Source organism: Anguilla anguilla, chromosome 2, assembly GCF_013347855.1.
Source record: "Anguilla anguilla isolate fAngAng1 chromosome 2, fAngAng1.pri, whole genome shotgun sequence".
Classification (NCBI taxonomy): Eukaryota; Metazoa; Chordata; class Actinopteri; order Anguilliformes; family Anguillidae; genus Anguilla; species Anguilla anguilla.
Genome location: NC_049202.1, coordinates 5,748,088 through 5,766,593, shown reverse-complemented (window position 1 = coordinate 5,766,593; position 18,506 = coordinate 5,748,088). Strand labels below are relative to the sequence as shown.

The following is an 18,506-nucleotide window of genomic DNA, read 5'->3' as shown; positions in this document are numbered from 1 at the left end:
GAATGTGTCTCATGTGTATCTGGTTTATAAGCTCAAATTGATGGCCTTCTTTTTTTACAGTAAAAAATTCAATTGCACCATAGCTGTCAGTGTCTTCCAGCCCTAGGAGATGATGCAATCATTGTGCCAGTCTATATTTGGGATCTCCGTTTTTTTTTCTCTCTCTCTCTCTCCCGCCGGATAGGCAGACCAGTAGCTTGCATAAAATAAAGGAATTCTCCAGGGTGCTGAAACTACCCTCACTCCTCGGCATCTGCAAGTGACGGTTCCATCCAAACAAGAGGGGTATGGCGGACACACCCGCCGCAGCTCATTGGACAGTGTTCAGTGGAACGTCACGCGGAGAAGACCTTCTAGACCGCGCTGATGAATTATAGATGAAAGGGTTTGTGCATATTTGGCAACGCGACGCAAGCTTACAGCCTCTTCCGACAACAACATTGCTCCGTTCGGACCATCCAACTTCAGCTGATCCGCGTCCACCAGAGAGGACGCGATGTATCCCGCGAGCCGTTAATTCAGGACTTGAAGCAGGAATTCTTTTCTTGAAGCATCCCATTTGTAGAAGTAGAATCCTTACCCCATCGAGACACGATGCTCGAATTTAGCAGAACGGGGGCAATAGTCACCTTGATACTGCTGATCGTCACGGTTTCTGCTACTGCATCTACAGAAGAAGGTATTTTTACAAATCATTTTCTGGTTGAGTTGCATGAACAGACTGAGGATGAAGCCCACCAACTTGCAACGGAAAACGGGTTTGACAGTGCCCGAAAGGTAAGGAGACGCGCGTCCAAAAATAATTCCGCTAAACAATTAAAATATGTTGAAAGTTGCAATACCGCGCATTTCTATTATAAAATCGAAGGGATAAATGGGTGTTCAGATTCATGTCTTAAATTATGGGTTGAATACTACAGATATTTATTTTTTGCGCGATGCATAGTTTCTGGAAGCATTGAAAATAGCATATGACGTTTGGCACTAGAAATGATAAATTGTTGGAGCTATGTCATTCCTTATGCAACAATGGTCCTTCATCAGATTTTATATTGGGAACACGACCTGTTTTGTATTGAATAGCTGTCATTATAATATATATATATATCTATATATATATATATATATATATATAGTGCCTTTGTTTCATATTTAGCTACAATTGCAAATGATGATAATTTGATTGCTTTTCTAAAATAAAATATTTGATTCCCATCTTTAAAAAAAACGGTGTAAGTAAATACATGCAAATACACAAGCCTACTACATGAATTAAATACACTCAAACATGAACCAGGAGATATTTGTAGATCTACAAAGAAGTCATAGAAACACAAAAAGCTGCAATAATCCTGTTTCAATTCTGTAGGGAATTAGAACCTTCTGAGTCAACAGGTTTTTAAAGATTCCCCTGGGATGTATCCAGTCCAGCCGGATAATTGAAAACTCACAGTACCCCCCACCTAAAGACCTCTAATGCGCGCGATCAGATGAAAGCGAACGCGGCAACTGTTTACCGTGGATATTGTTTTCGGCTTCACGTACTAAAAATACCTTCCTCAAATAAGAAATAGCCAGTGCGAAAGCGCTTTCAGGTAACATACGACAGAATGGTTTCTGGTCATGATAATAAAACAATATTTAAACAAACACAGTTAAAATGAATGTTTTTTTTTCTTCCTTTTCCTCCTTATGACTTACAGGAGAGTGTTACACTTTTTGAAAATTAGTTCATTTTCTAACCACTTAAAAATGGCCTGTCTTTGAAGCTTTTTCTTAAAGTACACAACCAATAATTCCATATTGTTGTTGTCCAAATTGCCTATCTAATCCCCTATTATATATATATATATATATATATATATATATATATATAATATCATAATGCATCTCTTCACAGAGGCTGTTGGCTGTTCCGCCACTATAGGACAGTCTCTGTTCCGTTGTTGTTGTGTTAAAAGCATGCTGCTTGGCCCTGCTCCACGCTGCATTTACAGCATCTCGTTTTAATGTGTTGCACTGGCAGTGTTTTTTAGTAATGATTTGGAATTGCATCAAATCTGGAGAACAGAACAGTGCAGAGGCAGAGCTAGTCTTCGTAAAGCTAGTCTTCCAATTAATTTCGTACCTTCAGACCTTTGAGATATAACCTAAAATATGAGTTAAAAAATTAAAAACTATTCTAAATTCGTCCCAACAGAATGTGTAAGTCATTGTTACTGAAATCATGGAATCACGGTCCTCAAGGGCCAAAAACTGCTGGTTTTTCACCGTCCTATTACCTGGGAAGGCAGTCTAGCCAATCAGCAGTGCTAATTGTTCAGTTAATTTTCTGGGAGAAAAAAAAAAAAAAAACCAGGACTGGATTTGGATTCAAGGGCCAGATTGGAGTATTTCATGGTTCACTCATCCGTCCTTTTAATAATGCATCAAAGATTCACGGTCTGCATCCTCATGTCAAAAACTGTAACCTGTCAATTTGTCAATGAATGGGGAATTTCAATTCTGACGGACTTGCTCTGTCAAATGCCAGCGCGCGTGCTTTGTATGCAGTGCACTGCCTCGCTCACCAGACAGTAAGGTGAAGTACAACGCGGCAAGGACTCCACCAGACTGTTTTAAAGGATGGCCCCCTTCCATCTCCCTGCCCACCAGTACTACCATAGCTTTTCATCAATATCAAACAGACAGATCTGTTCCGATCTGCGAATTATGTTCAAGCCCCATTACCTTGCACCCGACACCTGGCAACTATCACTACAGCACGAGGAGAATTTTCATTTTGGTGAACTGCACGAAGGGGGGAAAAAACAGTAGAGAAAAAGAAAAGATTCTTTGTTTCCTGAGGTGATTCATTTAGTTTTTTTTTTTTTTTTTTTTTTCCTGCTGAGAGGCCGTTTCTGTGATTTTCGCCCTTTCCTCCGGTACGGAGACTGACTCTGTCTTCACCTTCGCCCCAACACAGCTCCCCTTCGCCAAGGACCTGTTCCACTTCTACCCCAAGGATTTAACCCAAACCAGGAGGAGGCGCAGTCTTCAGCTCCGGCAGCGCCTGGAGAAGGACCACAGGGTGAGCCTCCCCTCGCATCCCGTTCCCATAGAAACGGCCCGGAACACAAAGACAATGGCTGGATCGGAAGACTGCTGCCATGTGATGGTGCCCGGTTTCAGTAATAACGGGAGAACTAAGTTGTTTTTTTCATGAATACTTTAAAGAAAGATTAAACATTTAGGCTCAAAAAATAAATGTAACCATAAAACAGGGAATACATTTTTTTTTTTCGGTCTATTATATTATATATTTGGTCTAATATTTTTCATGTAAAATTCCCCAAACACTAAGCCTTGCAAAAAAATAAATAATAATAATGATAGTAATAATTAAAGTGCCTTACATGCATATCCCAAATTAAAATGTCTTCTGTTACCTCCAGCAACTGATTTTAACACATTTGCTCATGCAACAAAAACTATCACTTCAACTGAACATCGGTATCACTCCAAGGGTCATTTAAAATAACAACGTAGCATTAATTCAGAGAATGATGCCCTGAGATAAACATATAAAGCATCAAAGACTACTGGTTGAAAGTTGCCATATTGTAGAATGTGGTTAAAAACCTGTGATTTACTGCTTTGCATAATTGACTGATAAAGATGCCCCCATTAGCACTGGAACCTTTTTTTTTTAAACTTGACTTCATCCTGTGTTCTGCTCTGGCGTTTTTGCACATCAAGTGAAATTAATTTAGCAGTAATGGGAAAGAAAAAAAGATTTTTGAGTTAACATTTCTCTGTCTGTAACAAAGACGAAAATGAATTTCTTTGTTACAGAGACCGTTATTTAATGTGAATGCACAAAGTGATGCTGCCACACAGGTCGTTCTGGAAGAGCAGGCGACATCTAAGAAATAAGTACATTTTTAAAAAAGTTAATCACTGAGGAGCCTGAGGACCATTATTATCTTGCAGGTAAATACCCTGCATTCTCTATTTGCTGCTCAAGGGCAGCAGCTGCTGTTCTTCCTGATTTCGACAACGTGTATGTCATTCCAGTATGAGGTCATTCCACAGGGCCACGTAAGAATTGTGTAGTTCCTTTACCGAGCCCTTTTTCAACCAACGAGGCTCAGGTTAGAAAAAGTGAACCTTCAATAAAGCAATACCAGGTGGAGTTAATAAAATGCTCAGGAGCCAGTGCAGTATATAGAGAGCTCGTACAGCTAGTTCATCTTTTATTTCTTCTTCTTTTTTTGTATTGCGTTTATTAAACAAAGAATGGAAAGGGGAGGGGGGGGGGAGAAATATGGAAAGAAAGAAGGAAAAGAGCATGCTAGATTTCTTTCATCCAAAGAAAAAAAAGGGGTGGGGGGCGGGTGGGGGGGGGGGGGGTTATGGAGTCTTGCGACGAGGCCTTGAGCTGAGGAGAATGGAGAAAGAAACTGACACGACAGGAGAGTCGGGAAGATAGGAAAGGCCACTCGCGTTCCACTCGCGTTCCATTCGCGCGGTCGCCGCCGCCGCCGCGATCGTCGTGGATACCTGCGTACGAGATTGCGACGGTCACGCCCGGCTTGTCTCCGCTGACATATTCACGCGCGCTCTTATCATTAGGCACAGTAAACACGTGAAGAAAGACGGACAAACAGGAGCCGCTTCATTTATTTCGCACACATCGGTGCCATAAAAAGCCTGTATAAAAAAATAAATAAAAACCCAACAGAAGGCTATTTATTACACTCTAATACATCCCTGAGCATCGCCACCTAACTCATCATCCAGGTCGTCTGTAGTGGGGTTGTTTGAGCAAGAAATGAGCTGCCCTTTCATTCGAAGGTTCGTCTGGTAAATCAGGATAAATGTCATTCGGTTTGTTTCGCTAATACATGCAGCGCAGCGCAGTCAAACCAGAATAATCAAAAGTCCTTCGAATGGGGCCCCCACCTTTTCGTATACAATTTAACAACTAGCCTGAAATTCACGCGGCTGTCTCTCCATTATTCACTTTTCTTCGTCGCAAAAAAAGTGACTGGAAGTGTTAGACTCAGGAAGACCTCTCTCTGCGGTGAGCTAATTAAAATCTTAGTGGCTTATTTAAAATCTGGTGTAGCTCATGAGTCTTCCAAAGGTTCTCTTTTTTCTGTGTACGGGGTTACATGGAAAATGGGTTTTTCTTGATTTTCAAAAAGCCTTTAAAAAAAAGAAAAATGCTTCGTTATGTGCTTTTCAGTAAGGACGTCTGTGCTTCCTGTTTGCCCAAATGAAAAACGTCTATGGCCACTTTGCTTCCATCTCCCGGCCAGGTAGTGACATCATAGTTATGGCATCTAAAGTATAAGCCTGAAAAAGAGCAGTTTGAGTGAATTCTACGATGGTCGAAGTAGTACACATTATATGCCGTCAGTGGATAGTCTCACTGACATCAATCACTTTAAATCTGGCCCACTCAAGTGGGAAAAACAAATGAATCACCCTGTTTTTAAAGGTATTTTTTGCCTTTAAGTTTCTGAAAACAAGACTGGAAGAGCCTTGCTTTAATTATAAATATAAAAACGCCCAAATAAATATCACTTAATAAACAAATAAACAGATATATTTTACCTCAGGGGGGGTTTAAATTTGTTATTGAAAGCTGAGGATGCTTTCTCCCAGGGAGAGAGAGAGATGAGAGAGAGGGAGAGAGGAGAGAGAGATAAGAGGGAGAGAGAGAGGCGGGGGGGGGGGGGGGGGGGGGGGATGAGTCTTTTCAGTGCCAGCAGGGAGTAGAGTATTGATTGAACTCCCTGCTTCCTCTCAGTTCTGGGTAATTCTTACCTATATTACTTCCCCAGAAGCTTGATTAATTCTCTTAAGTCACTGGGGAGTGTTTGTTTATTATCAAGTATAAAAATACAGAAAATTAAGTAGGATACAATTAAGACAATAGGAGAGAGGCGGCGTCAAGCAAGCGATAGGTTTGATAAAAACGTGACATTTTGCTGTGACATTTTACAGTTTTACCTATCCTTCCTTATCTAGATGAGTAGCACTGAGATAGAAATATGGTTTTTCAGGGAGCCCTACAAAACAATGTTATTGTTAGGATAGATGCTAGAGGCTATGATAGATAATCAACAAAAAGTGAACAGGGGGACAAGAGGACTTACAAATGCCACACATTTACAAAACTGTGTGAGGAATGAGGATAATAAGGGACATTATAAAAGCGAAAGTTTGCGTTTAACAATGATGCAACGGGCCTTTCATTCCCTTTTCTTTTTCGTATAAAGACCCAGGGCTGCAGATGGGGGGGGGGCTGGGACACTTCGTCCTCTGCCCAGGTCCAAGGGGGCCCCAGGATACGAGCAGTAACTGTTTTTAATTTATTACAAAGTATATTGGGGGGGGTGGGGGGGTATATTTTATCCTGGGCCTGGGAATTCATGGCTGCGACCCTGAACGCATCAGTCCAATTAAGAGAGAGACAGGTGTGGCTGTGTCTCACCGCTCACCAGTGACCCCTGCTGGTCAACCGGTCGCCCACAGTGCGCTTTCACAAGCTGCGCATGAAGCATCTTCCTCTGACTCACGTCTGTGCTACCTTGGCTTGCGGTCTACACTGTGAAACAAAGAAGCGGCTTGATGTCACATATTTTTCTGAGGGGGTCAAGCGCTTGCCTGCCCCCCCCTCCCCTACCTGAAAGTTGAAGCCGTGGCAACAGGTGAACACGATAAGCCGTTCCAAAGCCAGAATAAAACAGGGAATGAAGCATAATACCAAGAATCATAGGCATAGGTTTAATTTCAACTCTGGACCACCTAGTCTCACATAGTCAAATGTCAAGTCTGACGAGCATAACAGCTGGTCAAGGTACCATTTCATATGAAAATATCGGGGGCTGATGTCTCCTGGTCTCCCCCCCCCAAACCTATAAATGTGGCTAGAGTGGCATAGGCAGAAGCCCTGGGTTAAATACGACGTAGCTCGGAAACCAACTCCTGTTGCCAGCCGTGACTTCCTGCAGTTTAGAAGGCGAGAGGACAGAGGAAGGAACACAGGAGCCGAGTGTCTGTTGAATCTGTAGCGTTGGTAGTGACACCTCAAGCAAGACACAAGAACGGCTGGAGGAGGGGGGGTCGGGGGTGGATCTGGGGGGGGGAGGGGGGGAGCAAGGGGAGAGGAGCGCCATTGATGGCCTTATCGCGACTGGTCTCACGGATAAGTTCCCATTTATGGGCAGTGATGTCGGAGCGTCTGTTAGGTAAGGGGAGGAAGGATGTGATGTAATCTGTGAGCCTTCCCACAGTCCCCATGTGTGATGTACACACTCTGTTCCCAGGTTTTGTGACCTCAGTGGTTTGTATCTGAATGAAATCTGTGGCGTCGCTAAAATTAATTGAAAACCTCCATGTATTAGCTGTTATTAATTGAAATGAATGCACCAGTAACAGTTCTCTCATACTGTTAACAACTATAAGCTTGAGAGACCGAGTAGAATATTTAATTTTTGATTCAGTGTGAGTGATAGAGACCACCTACAGACATGAGAATTCAATTATAGCTATAGCTAACACTCGTAGTTTATGACACCACTCAGTGCTAGTTCCTCTCATCAAAAACCACTGCTGGATTGCCTGTTTTTGTTCTATTCAATTTAGCCCGTTACATATTTAGACTTTAATTTGGCTACAGGCACCTCTCAGTTTAAATTGCCTCTTACACAAGAATGAACCCGAGACTCAGAAACAAAAGAAAGAAAAACCAAAACAAAATGTCTGCACATGACCTTGTTTCCCTCTTAACACCAGGGGCCTGGCTCTCTGTACTCCGACCGCCGCGTCTAATTCTGGTTCAGAATCGGCCGAGCTCATTGGGTGGCCTGCTGTGCCTATTTGTGATGCGAGCGACGGCTCTTCCCCCAAAAAGGAGCTTGCTTAATTACCAGCCTCCATCTGCGGCGGAACAAAGGCGAGGCTAAAGCTTTATCTGGCAACCCTCCCCCCGCTCTGTGTGTCTCAAAGCTTTATCTGGCAACCTCCTCCGCTCTGTGTGTCTCAAAGGCTTTACGCCCCCCAACGGGTGAGGCAGGGGGGGATCCCGCTCTGATTTCGGAGATAAAACGGAGAACAATGCAGCGGACGGTTAAGAAGAGTGGAGATCCTTGACACGGAGCTATCGTCAGACATCGTGTTTTTTTTTTTTGGTGTTTTGTTTTTTTGGCTGAGAAAAAAAAAATACAAATAATTAATAAAGCACATTCTGTATGACTTCAGGTACCGTTCAATCAATATACCTGCATGTAGCTGCAATTAAAAGGCAGGCAATCCAATTTACAACAAAATATGAAATTACATAATTCAACCAATAATAATTCTAGATTAAGTCATTAAAATCGGTGACCATTATTTTTTTTAAATCTAGATGGTTCTAGTACTGCCAGTAATAAAAAGGAAAGCCTGGGGTCTAAAAGATAACTGCTGTCATCACAAAAGGTCGTCAAAAAAGATGTGTGTTATCCTGCTGTACGCCAGAAAGATATAGAATTTTTATATCTGCAGCATAAATTCACCTGTGTAAGAGCCACGGTCATTACTGTCCACTGATTTCCACAGGCTCACGATCACCGTGCTTGTAGGCACTGTAGAACTCGCCAGCGAGGAATTGTGGGACCAATTTAAACCTGAGGAGCTGGTTCTCTTACCTGTCCTTGTCTCAACTCTCGTTTCTCTGGCAGTGCTAACCATTACATCTTGGATTTGATTGAAAACAGCGAGCTCTTTAACCTTCATGAGTAAATGACTATGGTCTTGTGAATTCTATGTCTTGCTGAGCGATGCTATTTTCTTACATTTGTAATTTCATAAACGGACTGCAAATGATGCAACCCCTTGCATGGACGCATTATCTTCTTAAATTATGGGATGTTGTATTTGTAGAATCAGTGTTATTATTCAGAATGTGCTCCACTGGAGTGGCCCTCATTGGGGGCAGTATTCGCATCCAGTTTCAATCTGGTCTTGGTCATTACTGCTAGGTGAAAGCTTTTTTTCTTTCACCTTGGAAAGCAAAAAAAAACTAAAAAATGACGTGCAACTGAAGTTTCAGGAAAATTCAACTGTCCCTGGGACAGTCCAGCCAAATTTATATTCCATCATAAAATTCTTATTGATGTTAGGTTTTTGGAGGCCCCTGCATAATGGTGTAGGGGCCTCGATAGTAGCATAAAAAAGTGTGTCCTTACTATTATGATAAGTCAACTTTAACATTCAACAGGGAGCTGTTGGTAGCTGTAAGAAATGCATGTTTTTGATATGATTGCTATATATACTGATGGGCCTCTCACCCCTTTGTTCTCCAAGCATACTAAAACTAAAACAGTAGTTGTCCGCAAAATCAAATTATAGTTTACTCTGCTCAGTTTATCATAATGTAACATCATTATAGTCGCTGTGCTTCCAGAAATAACTTAGATTTAATAACGGCTTATTAGAACTGATGAGGACAGTTGTGTAGCTTCAAAATTTTAGGGAGACAGATGTCCCATAGGGCAAAATTAAATCAGAATCGAGGGAGGAGGTCATATTGTTAGCATCACTTCTGCATTTTTTGTTTGCTGTTCATTGTTTTACCGTACAGGCAAGAGGGAGGAGGGCAGGCAAATGTAATAATCAAGGCAAGAATGTGCTTGAATAATTGAATTTGCAGTGCAGCACTTAATAGCAAGTCATTTTGTACCTACAGCTGTTCGTTGTGACATTGCATTGTGTGTGTGTGTGTGTGTGTGTGTCTCAGAGAAAGAATGTATCTTTGTGTGTGCATGTGTATGTGTGCATGAGAGAGAGACATAATGTACCTTTGTATGTGTGAGAGATACTATGTATCTTCTCTATATGTGTGTGTGTGCATGTGTGTCTGAGAGAGAGAGAGAATGAACCTTTGTGTGTGTGCATGTGCCGGTGTGTGTGTGTGTGTGTGTGTGTGTATATGTGTCTGAGAGAGAGGATGAATCTTTGTGTGTGTGTGTGTGTGTGTGTGTGCGTGCATGCGTGCATTATTGCCACTCGCAGTCCTGTTAATTCAGCTGATGCATTTCTCCAGAGCAGCTTGTGAATTCTGAAACTTGCTTATGCTGATGTTTTTTTGTACCGGCTTTACCTGCCAAAGCCTCTATTTCCTGTGAAACTGGCAGTCCAGCCAAGTACCATAGGGATCCGCAAACCTGACCGTTAAGCTCAATTTACAACGAACTGCGAAAAGCTGAGCTGTCCGTCCATTTATTAATCATCCATCAGCAGAATTCAAGAAGCCTCCTCCAAGAGAAAAAAGTACAACCAAAAAAAAATAATAATAATATATGCACACCAGGCTTTTGCAACACAGAGCATTTTGGGTTCGAGTTCCACAAAATGTGCCCTTAAAGCACGGGACCGGACCTGAATTTCCTCCGTAAAAAATTATCCCGCCGCGTTGCGTGTGAAACCGCGATGCGCAGCGAGACGCTAACGCGCGTTAGCCTGTCTGCTGTCATGCAAATGCGCGGCGGCGGCGGCGGCGGCGGCTAGCCTGCGCTCGGCGTCTGAAAGACGTTCGGCGAGATCGCGACTGCGGGGGGAGGGGGGGGAGAAGTCGCCCCGCGCGCGTCAAGGTTAAATGGCCTGTCCTTGTGCTTAGTCAATCGTAACTGTACAGTAAAAAAAAAAGAAAAGAAAAAAACACACATACGCTTGATCTATGTGTGTGTGTGTGTGTGTGGGGGGGCGGGGGGGCGGGATGATTCTGTGACAGCGTCATCCTGTAATGGCTGAATTTCTGACTGTGCAGTGCATTGTGGGCGCACAGTATCCTGATCTGACCGGCGTGGCGAGGTGACAAGAGCAGCTATTTCGCTCCGCGGCGGCCCCTTCCAGATCGGCTCCGTAATTCACTCCGTTTTCCCGCCAGCGGGAACGCGCGGTCCCCCCCTTCCTCAGCTAAAGCACGCGTGGGCGTTTACTAAAGATGCAGATGCTGTCAAACCCGCCATTTTAAAAAAAGGCTAAATGCCTGCTCAAAGTGCCAGTCAAATAAGCAGGCCGCTACTTGGGCTAATGCGCCCAATTTTGATTTCTTTTCATATTTTCTGTGTTCATGTCGTGACTTGGTCATGCCGTGAGAGACAACATTACATCAGCCCACCCATGGTTTATTCTCATTCAACAGCACAGTAAATTGTGGTTTATCACGTTCATACTTAGATACTTTCACTGTTGCCTAAAATAGTAATATATAATTTGATATTATGTCATTACATGATATTACTGTATAGTAGGGTTTATAAAATGACAGACTATGATTATAGCACCACATAGCAAACCTTTTCCACTGAGTCATGTTTTATTGAATATAAGGTGAGCACACATTAACACAAATGCATGCCCATGTGTTGACGCTGGACAGACTCTTCTTATCGACAGCTGGCAGTGGCACAGGAAACTCTGCAGGTAGATGAATGCTTTCGCAGACGCGATCAACGAACGGAAAGATATCCTTATTATTTTACTGTCATGGCCACTCCGCCTGAGTCATAATGCAATATTAAGTATAACCCAATTTATTCCGCAGTACATATAATGTTATGCTCCTTCCCCTCCAAATAAATAGCAGTATAATGACAATAAAATAATCCAGAGTGTCCTGCTTCGGTATGACTCCATAACATTTTAGCGCTAACTGCTCTCGAAGACCCTTTTTTTACGGTGCATTTCATCCCGAAAAGCTGTACGTGTCTTCCTTTGATCTACCCCAGGTTTTCACCGACGGGCTACAGCTGATTGGCCGCGTTCTTCATCCAGCACAGAACCGTCGCCAAGCCACGGATTTCATAAAAGAACAAACGCAAAAAGGCGGTTGACATTCTGCGATGCGATTTGGCCCAACGAGCTAAAACAAAGGAGTATCGATGCACTCTTTCCTGTAGGGACAAAGTGTACGATGGCCGTGGAAGGATTTGGAGGGGAAAAATAATGGGTCTCGTTCACAAAACTTTTCTTAAATCAGTGTTACACTTGCTCTTAAAAATGTTAAATCCTGCCAAAAAACCGATATGAGATCCATCACACATGAGCAGACCTTTGTTTTTGTGCATATCTCACATGTACGAGATGATGAATGCTGCCTATTTGTAAATTTTATGTGCAAGCCTGTGTATGTGATTCGCATAGGGAAATGGCCATGAGCAAATAAAGTGATAAATGCCTAAATATTCCTGTAAACGTTCTTACACACCGTTTACGATCTGATGTGATCGTACGCATGTTTCGTGAATGAGGCCCAACGTATCTACACAGAAGATGAAGGGAAATGAAAATCCTTTGTTTGTCCTTGTTCTTACCGAGCACCTCTTGATTTACAAATGTGGACCAAAAACATAATACATAAGTAAATAATAAAACTAGACAGGTATTTTGATGCAAGGCCAGCATTTGTGTCACAGACATCATCTGTACAAGGACATACCATTCATGTTCAAGTATTATTGGATTAATGCTGGGGAAAATCTATAGGAAACTAGCATAAATAAAGTAGAAAAAGAGAGAGAGAGAGAGAGAGAGATCCTGTGCAATCCGTTGAAGGTTTGGTTTTGTTGGTATGAGCACCTTTTGCACATTCTAAGACCTTAAATCAAGGTAAATCGAGCCTTTGGTCTGGCCATTTCTATTATAAACCATCCCTCTTCCTTATTTCAACAGAAATCAGTAACAGTGAATTAGAGTCATGCTGCCAGCTCAATGAACCTGCTATTTATTCCTAACCCCCCCCTCCCCCCCCACCCCCAGTGCCTTTACAGAGAAGTAAGTTACCAGAATAAGTAGCATGAGCTTAATTTACATTGAAATGATGTGTATACAAACCTTCAAGTGTGTTAAGACTTCATCTGAATGCCTGTATCTGGTTATACTGTCCTACTACTACTAATAATAATAATAATAACAATAACAATAATGCATTTTTTAATATTTCCACAGGTGAAAAATGTGATTCAGCAGGAGGGATTTTCTCGGACAAAGAGAGGATACAGAGACCTCAATGCCATCGACACCAACATGAACGACCCGCTGTTTTCCAAACAGTGGTACCTGGTAAGCGACCGCCAACATCACAGATATGGTAACTCAGATTAATATTTACACGCAGCGGCCATCGTTGTAATATTTACACGCAGTGGCCATCGTTGCCCGCTTGACCATACGTTTCACTTTATTGTGTCAGGATATGTGGCTATTTCCTGCGTTTGGTCATTTTTTAAGAAGCACTTATTTAACACAAGCTATTTATATTGTATTTATTTTATTTATTTTAAACATCATCAGCAGGCTTGCTTACCTCCTCCAGGTTTTGGTTGTTTGGTTCCACTCTCCTCGGCAGTGCTCACCGAGGTGTGGCCTAGGCGAAGCGCTTATTTATTTAGCCCGTTAGCGTAAGCGCTACGCTACGTGACCAGACGGACTGTAGCCGAGCGCGCGGAGAGAGAGAGACTGTGACATTTATCTTCCCCCACCGGCTCCCCCCCCCCCGTGCGTTCGTTAATTTGCAATTTGCGCGTATGTGGGGACACCTCTGGTCTCATGTGGCCTCTCCGTATTGGTCTGCCCGATCAGATTAACACCGGCCAGGCGGACGGCACCCCCGGCCTGGACCTCAACGTCGCCGAGGCTTGGGAGCTGGGCTACACCGGGAAAGGGGTAACCATAGCAATCATGGACGACGGTACGTGCTGTACGCCCCTTCTCGTGCGACGCTGTAATTATGTGGAGCAATACACATGCAATTAAAGGGCGCGGGCTTGCGTATCTGTTTGTTTGTTTGTTGCAATTTTGTGTCCATCCAAAAAAAGATACATTGAGAGTAGGCTTCATTGATATAAGCCAGCCCTGAGCCCGGTGATGTCACCAATGTTCACCAGTAGAATACTGTATGGCATTATTTCTTATTTAACTAAATGGCACCTTTTACCCATGTTTGCTTAAAACCTGTTTCTGGCTCTGCCATTTCTTCATTGGTTCTGTGCCTAAAAATTGCTTGTGTTTTTTGTTTTTTTTTCCCCCCCCAACAACAGGAATCGACTATTTACACCCGGATCTTGCCTCAAATTACGTAAGTACACAGTATTCTTTCTTCGGTGCCATTTCTCAGTGCGTTTCCCGATTGTCTCGCTGCCGTTGCAGTGCTTGTGCAGAATGAGGTAGCGCACTCCGTAGGAACACAGGCCAGGTGCCGACCACCAGTTGGATCCCAAGCTCCTCTGTCAGTTGGCAGGCCTCCGTGTTTTCTCTGTGGAGCCAGCTGGAGGCACCAAGCCAAGCCAGTTTCCAGTTTGCTCGGCTTGCTCGATATACTCCCTATCGCCGGCGTCTCCTGGTTTCAAAATAAACGAAAGCTTTCCTTGACACGACAATAAGAGATTGATCCGGGCTGAATCTTTTTGAACGCTGCAGTGGTGTGTTTTTTTTTTTTTTCTCTCTCTCTTTCTCTCTCTCTCTCTTTCTCTCTCTCTCGGTTTTGTGGTCCAAGGACCGTCGCGCAGACGGGGGACCTTCGGGTCGATATCTCGAGAGCGCCGCGTCTGTTTGCGCGGAACGGAAGGCAGGCGGGGCGCAGACGGCGCGGTGGCAAGGAACGCGTAGCGGCTCGGTCGCTCGAAATAGAGCCGCCGCCCGGGCGTTACGCAACACCGCTCCGGGTCACGTGACGGGGCGAACGCTGCATATTAATGAGGAGTCCCGGAGGAGTTTCTTTTTTGTTGGTTTTTTATTGCGCTGGCAAGGGAGGACAGCATAAATTATGAGCGAACGATTGTTCCTCATCCTCCACACACTAAGTCAATCACACACTGGCCCTTTATGAAACGAGCCTCCAGCAAATATTGGTGTGGGGGGGGGCGTGTTGCTCTCGTCGAACCGTTTGAGGACGTTGGAAATAAAAACAATGACATTCATGGTGGAACATTCTAGGCTAAAGACCCAGCCAGGGAACTGAAGCAGAGATTGTTCCCCCCCTAACCCCACGCCCCCCCCCCCCCCTCACCCCCCATCAGGTGTAGCCTATTTTTCTTTAATTACCTGTATCATTATCGGGGGGGGCTAAGCCCTTGTCATGCTCCAGGACGCAAATGACAGAGTCAGAATCTAAAAATAACCTCCTCCCTACCATGTCCGTGCTTCTGCTGAACACATGCCTGCACGCCGAGAGGGTTGAATTTTTTTTCCCAGCAGCAAAAGACTGAAAAACCCGTTTATTAAACCCGTGCTACCTCTCCTGAGCCCCATAAGACCCCGTCAGGTACCTATGGTAGCGAGCACCGACTATTAGATTTTCCACATTTTTTTTTTTTCATTTTTTTTCCTTCTATCGGCGAATGACACGTGCTTGAGACCGCGCGCCCGGTCGTGCGGACATTTCGCATTTCGAGCACGGCCGCGGTGAGTCACGGCATCGGCGCGCCGACGGAGCGCCCTCCGCTCCTAACGAGGGGAATTCTCCCCGATAATGAGCGCGTATCGAGCTCTTGCTCGGAACCTACTTAATGGGCGGGTTGCTGGAAGGGCGATGAATAATTCACGGCGCCGCGCTCGAGCACGTTAGCATACAGATTTTTTTTTTTTTCTTCTTCTTCAATTTTCCACCGAGCTTTTTTTTTTTTTTCGCGGCGCGTCGAATGGACGTGAAGCTCAAAACAGCCGTGATGTGTTGTCGTCCACATTATTATAGCATTATAGTGACAAGCAATATTATTAAAGGCATGGTAGTATAGGGAAAAAAAGATGTGAATTGTGCCTAATTGTAGCACAGTCATTTCTTTTTAAAAGTTCGTTGTAGTTAAAGGCAGAGTTTTTTTTTTTTACTTTTGAAAGCTAAATTGAAAGCTAAATTGTTATAATAGTCTAATAAGGCTCGTGTTAAGATACAATCTATGTAATCAGCTGATTTATTTATTTATTTATTTATTGTGGGGGAAGGGATTCGGCACAGTGCATCCCACCCCATGAGGATCCCAGGTGGAATTTCGCCGAGCGCTTTCAGTCGAGAATCGTGGCTGGTTGTCGTTGAGTCATTGGGGCCTTTCTGCAGTTGCTAAAATATGAGTTTCATCTTCTATCATAATAGAGTTGCTATGGCAACAAGTGATGTCAATTCGCCACAGGAATCACGTCCTGCGCGCTCCTCCGGAAAAAAAAAAACAAAAAATAAAAAAAAAACGATTCTGAACTGAATCCCGTGGGTAGCAGTTCAGATCTACCGCAAGGTAAATTGCGGGGAATAGGCTATTGCACGGCTCATATGGGATCTGCTGTGTGGTAGAGCTTTGTGAAATAACTCTTCAACCTCTAACCAAGCTTGAATATATACTATCATTTATACTATGAGTAAAATTAGTGTAAATTAGATTCATTAAAAAAAGTACACGTAGGCTTTCAATCACGTTTAAAGCACCAAATATTGCTTTGTGCATCTGAAAGTCAACCTGGTTTGAAAAAGCTGTTCTTCAGGTGTAAGGCCAAGTATCCAAATGCAGTAGGCTTATCCTTTTCCATCTAAGTGGTCAACTACACTCGTCCTGAGTGTTTGTGTGTGTGTGTGTGTGTGTGTGTGAGAGAGAGAGAGAGAGAGAGAGAGAGAGAGAGAGAGAGAGAGAGAGAGAGAGCGATCCATTAGCCAGCATAGTAGTTATACCTTGAATAAAGCTGGTGATTGTGCTTTCCGGCATGCAGTCTAGCAGAGAATGGAACCAAATGGGAGCTGAAATGGGTTTGGGAGCCAAAATGGCTGTGTTCAGCTCCTGTGACGCATTGCCAATAACACGGGATGCATTTCCCAGAGTGTTGCTATGCAGTTTTCTTAGCATTGATTACACTACCACAGAGTGGTAGTGTTGTTGTTTTTTTTTTTTCTTCAGATCAAACTGTGTGTCGAGGAACTGTATGTTTCTTTCAAACGCAACATGCGATGTTGCCTGAGGTTGTGTTTTTAGGTTTTTTTTTTTTACACTGGAAGACAGCAGGTGACAAAGCAGTGAGAATATCTGCTGGCCTTTAAAAGTTAAGGGCAAAGGTCACTGTGAACCGAGCCCTATTGCACAGTGACAGACACAGAACAGCATTTGACACACCCACCCCTACTTCAGCCAGTTAAAACCCTTTGGATTTTTAAATATATATATATATTTTGAACTAAGTCAGTGTTCCTGAACTCCTTTGTTTAAATTTCTATTGCTTTCCATTGTTACATCAACATTAGAATGTTCAGTTCAGTTCACATTCTAATCACGTATTTGCCATCTTACACTGTAATGGGTTAAAGTACCATACTGTGCGTGCTTGCATCCCAGGAGGGACCTTGCGTTGCATCCGTAGTTCGCCAAACCACAGAAGAATTCTGTTCGAGGTACAAAAGACACGACTGCATGAAGATGGGTCCTTTGTGAATTCAAACAAACAAGCCAACAAGCAAATGAATAAATAAATAACATGAAAGAATAAAAGTAAGAAAGTAGAGAAAATAGATGTTTCCTTTATTTATTTATTTATTTATTCTTATTTATTATTATTTATAGGACGAATTCTAAGAACATTCAGATACTGCTTTCTGATGACTGATGAGAAGAATCAAGCACTCCAGGCTCACTCAGGAATGCTTTTGGACATGTTCAGATCATTTGTCTGTCCACAAATGGTCTGTTTATTATAACAATTTTAAATGTATTCCTTTTATTTATTTATTTTTGCCAATGTTTAGAATCATTAATTAATTAATGAATTCATTCATTCATTCATTCATTTACTTGGCTCACATTTACATACATATGAAAATAGCACCACTGAATTTTCTTTTTCACATGAAGATGTGGGGAGAAAAAAATGACATGCATTATTCCTTTTTAAGTATTAATCTGCTGCTACAAAGCAATACTCCTAGACAGCGGTGAAGCCAGCCTTGGGGGGGGGGGGGGGCTACAGTGCAAATGGCGACGCGGTGGCAAAGATAAAGGCTGCCCGTCGAGCAAAATGGCGCCCCCCCCCCCCCAACACTGCTGAGCCGGACTCTGGTGCCCGCGGAAACAAAAACAGACATGGGGGGGTATCGTACGAGCGCCACAGCCTCGACCGTCACGGGCCCCCTCAGCCCGTAAACGGGGCGGGGGCTAAACGTTGCTCAGGTGCCACCATTAAGGTAGATTAAGGTACGCTTTATTGAACGCCCTTGGCATAATTTGTCCCCTGCTTTCAGCCCGTCCCAGTTACTTAGGAGCAGTGGGCAGCCACAGTGCAGCGCCTGGGGGGACCAGCTCCAGTTCTGAGGCCAGGGCCTTGGTCAAGGGCAACGGCAGGAGTGCACCTAACCTGGTACCATGGGAGGTACCAGGAGGAAACCCAAGTAAACACGGGGAGAACATGCAAACTTCACACAGAGGGGAACCGGCCAGCTAGGACTCGAACCCAGGAAATCCTTCTTGAGAGGCACTAGTGCTAACCATCCTGCCGCCCTATAT

General features: G+C 43.5%; 1 protein-coding gene across 1 annotated transcript in view; it reads left to right on the top strand.

Annotated features, from left to right (window-relative positions):
• The first annotated feature begins 180 nt into the window (after window positions 1-180).
• The window catches only part of pcsk2 (proprotein convertase subtilisin/kexin type 2), a 34,298-nt gene continuing 15,972 nt past the window's right edge, over window positions 181-18,506 (top strand). Inside the window, exons 1-5 of the mRNA XM_035400972.1 lie at window positions 181-777; window positions 2,966-3,070; window positions 12,985-13,098; window positions 13,618-13,726; window positions 14,076-14,113. Of these exons, the coding sequence (XP_035256863.1) occupies window positions 595-777; window positions 2,966-3,070; window positions 12,985-13,098; window positions 13,618-13,726; window positions 14,076-14,113 (549 nt within the window). The 5' untranslated portion in view covers window positions 181-594. The remainder of the gene's footprint in view (window positions 778-2,965; window positions 3,071-12,984; window positions 13,099-13,617; window positions 13,727-14,075; window positions 14,114-18,506) is intronic.